Source organism: Opisthorchis viverrini (assembly GCF_000715545.1).
Source record: "Opisthorchis viverrini unplaced genomic scaffold opera_v5_68, whole genome shotgun sequence".
Taxonomy (NCBI): Eukaryota; Metazoa; Platyhelminthes; class Trematoda; order Opisthorchiida; family Opisthorchiidae; genus Opisthorchis; species Opisthorchis viverrini.
This window is the reverse complement of record NW_008751724.1, coordinates 793,819-796,811: the sequence shown is the minus strand read 5'-3', so window position 1 is coordinate 796,811 and position 2,993 is coordinate 793,819. Positions and strand designations below refer to the sequence as shown.

Here is a 2,993-nt window from a genome sequence, read left to right as displayed (position 1 = left end):
GAAAATCACACAGCGTCTATTGTGCTCACGATTTCCATTGAGAGGAAATCCCCGAACGTTTTCAATTTGAAACCATGACTTGTATGGCTAAAACGTTATAACCAATTCAATTATTCCTAGAAAGTGGTAGACTGCCATCCGCTTTTTCCTCGGTTTCTGACCCGTGCTGTCTAGACAGGACAGTTTGGGAGTATCATTTATTGGGGAACCGCCCGTTTTTTTATTTCATAAGCAAGTGTCCGAATAATCAAATTTTTCTCGATCAAAATAAGATTTTCGGTATAGTTATTGCACCTGTGTACTTCAACACTCACGCGCATCACTCATGACTTGGGTCACTTGAAAGAAAATGCATTTCAGGCTGATAAAAATCACATGGTACATGAAATGGAGACTAAGAGGTGAGTTTTGTCCTCAGTTACGTGCAAAGTCATACAATAAAGGTGAAAAACAAAACCAAACCACTGAGTGTTGCTTGTTTAATCTAGCTTTAATCGCATTAAGAAAACGAGTGTATTTCCATTGGTGATGGATAATTGCAGTTAATCGTACCGTACGTAATTATATAAAAGAAAAGATTTCCCGTAAGTTGACGAAGCTTGAAAGCAACCGCCTGAGTACAAACTTATCAAGTAAGCTTCTACAGATTGACGGGAGAATGGCGAAAATCTTAGTCTTGGTTGTTTTTGGTTTGATTGCCGTTTTGCTGTTCGAACTATTGAGTTTTACCTGGAAATAAGGTTTACGTGTTCTTTTGTTTTAATGAATTCGTATCCGTAGGATAAAAATTATACTTTACAAAACCTCGATACATAGGCGAGTCATGTGTAGGCTACAAATGGTTTTATTCTGCAACGTGGGCACATCATTTTGTGTTGTGTACTCATCCAAAACTCTTCCAGACAACTAGGTTATTTTGCAGGAATCCAAGATAAATCTAAGTTGAAGGATTTAATGCCCAAATCGCTTTCATGCGGCTTTTATCTGCGCATTTTCGGTGTAAAATAAATAATCTGCTTTTGTGTGGCAGACTGCACACAAAATATCAACGACTGATGACGAAAATCTATTGATTTGTAGTGCGGCCAACACAGTTGTAAGCTGACTGTTCCCACCGTAACGACAAGATGGAACTAACAAACACCAGGAAGTGTGAACAGTGGTTCTTCTCAACTAATCTTGATTGTGTTGAAACCTTCAGAACAATATATGGCATCCAATTTGCAACACGAAACGCTGAATTCGCTGCAAAATTAGTTTCCCTAGCGATTCACCCAAACCAGTACGCTTTTTCCAGCAAGTGTTTGCGGGTGTGATTCCTCATCAGACTCTGTCTTTTTTACTCATCAGGATCACCATGCACCTTTTCACTCTGTCACTTCTCTTGGTCTTTGGAGTTCTCCTGCAGACGTACACGGAAGCCGCGGAGACGGAGAAACCAAGCTCAACGAGTACGTACTGAAGATTGGTGATCATGTTTGTCCACTGTTGTTTTCGGCCTGATATTCCCATACACAACTGTCCAAATGTACTATCCCGCCGTGATTGAAGGATAAGTGGGACTCCGGCCTGTCTAAGTGAGGTCTAATCACACTGCTAGTCTGTCGACCTAGACCAAGTAATCAATCAATGGCCTAAAGGTTGCGAGTTCGAACGTCGGAGTTTTTTGGATCAGTATTGCTGAGTAGTCCGAATAAAAACGAAATGAGCAAACCGCTTTATGTGACCCTAAGATCTACTTCTGCATCATGCTACATAAAGTTTGTCACCTTGACTGAACAAGACAAATACACAATCGAGTTAACCAGCCCGGTAATCACTTAAATGCGACAAGATTTTAGACAGAAAAGGAATGAGTGAGATGGGAAAAAATTAAGCTAACGCAGAGAAATGTGTAGACTGGTAGATTCCATCTCAAGAAACGCTGAACACTGTCGATGTTCGAGTGAACAGCATTGCTAACGGCATAATCAGCTTTATCGTGAAGTAGCCCTTATCTGCGTTATCCTTTCAGACCTGAGACACTTGGATGCACACACATCTAGATCAACATGAAAAATTTATTGTCTATCGTAATGCCCGCGTTAGCTCAGTTGGCAACTTGTCAGTTAGTTTGTTGCGTATTATTCAGAGTGCTACCCTTCTCCCTACGGTCGGTGGATAAATGTTAGCTATAAACTCTTCGTTGCTTTTTAACCTGAATGTGCTTCCACTAAAAGCATTTATTGTTTTTTAGCCCCACACGCCAAGTTGCTGCATGGCTGGTACGGACGAGGCTACGGTAGAGGATTTGCAAGGGGATACGGACGAGGATACTGGCGAGGATATCGCCGCGGTTACCGTTGGTAAAAACGGCCTCGAAGCCGACAAAACTTGCGAATTACCCTATATTTGATAATGATTTGTACCACGTCACACTAAACAATGATTACTGCTAAATAAACCACGGTTGTGCATCTTCCAAAACTGGTTTGACTTTTTTATCTTGGCGGGAAATCAAGTTCACTTGTTCAACCGAGACTTTGGTAGCTTTGTCAACTAACCGTCAGTTGCCACCTGCAGCTTTCACGATTAAAGTGCGTGGACGATTCCAGTAATTTCAGTAATTTTTCGGACAGGAATAATGTTGGTAAACTAAGTCAACCTTTTGAAAGCAAGTTTTGCTCACTGCGGCTTCCAAAGTTGAAAACTTTGAGCTATATAATATCAGAGAATAAACCAAAGCGGTAAATGAGAATCAAACGCAACAAAGGTTTGTTCATTTCTTCACTTGCCCTGTCTGAGGGCAGGAATTTACATATCAAATGTGGACAAAAAAAGTCGAATTCATCTTAGCACCACCGAAGTTAACTCACATTAAGATCATGCCAAACAAATGGTATTCTGCAGCGACGGTTCCCTGATGAACAAGCTAAGAGATCCTGTTTGTTTAGGCGGTACATATATGCTCCCACTAAGGCAGGATAATAAATCTCGTGGATGATGACATGTGT

The 2,993-nt window shown here is 40.9% G+C and overlaps 1 protein-coding gene across 1 annotated transcript; it reads left to right on the top strand.

The window, feature by feature from the left end:
- Positions 1-349: 349 nt before the first annotated feature.
- On the top strand, positions 350-2,465 carry T265_04237 (hypothetical protein; the record flags this gene model as incomplete). The annotated part of the gene is made up of 3 exons (XM_009168930.1): positions 350-443; positions 1,351-1,451; positions 2,237-2,465. 3 exons carry the CDS (start codon positions 350-352, stop codon positions 2,393-2,395), a joined length of 354 nt encoding a protein of 117 aa, XP_009167194.1.
- Between the last annotated feature and the right edge of the window lie 528 nt (positions 2,466-2,993).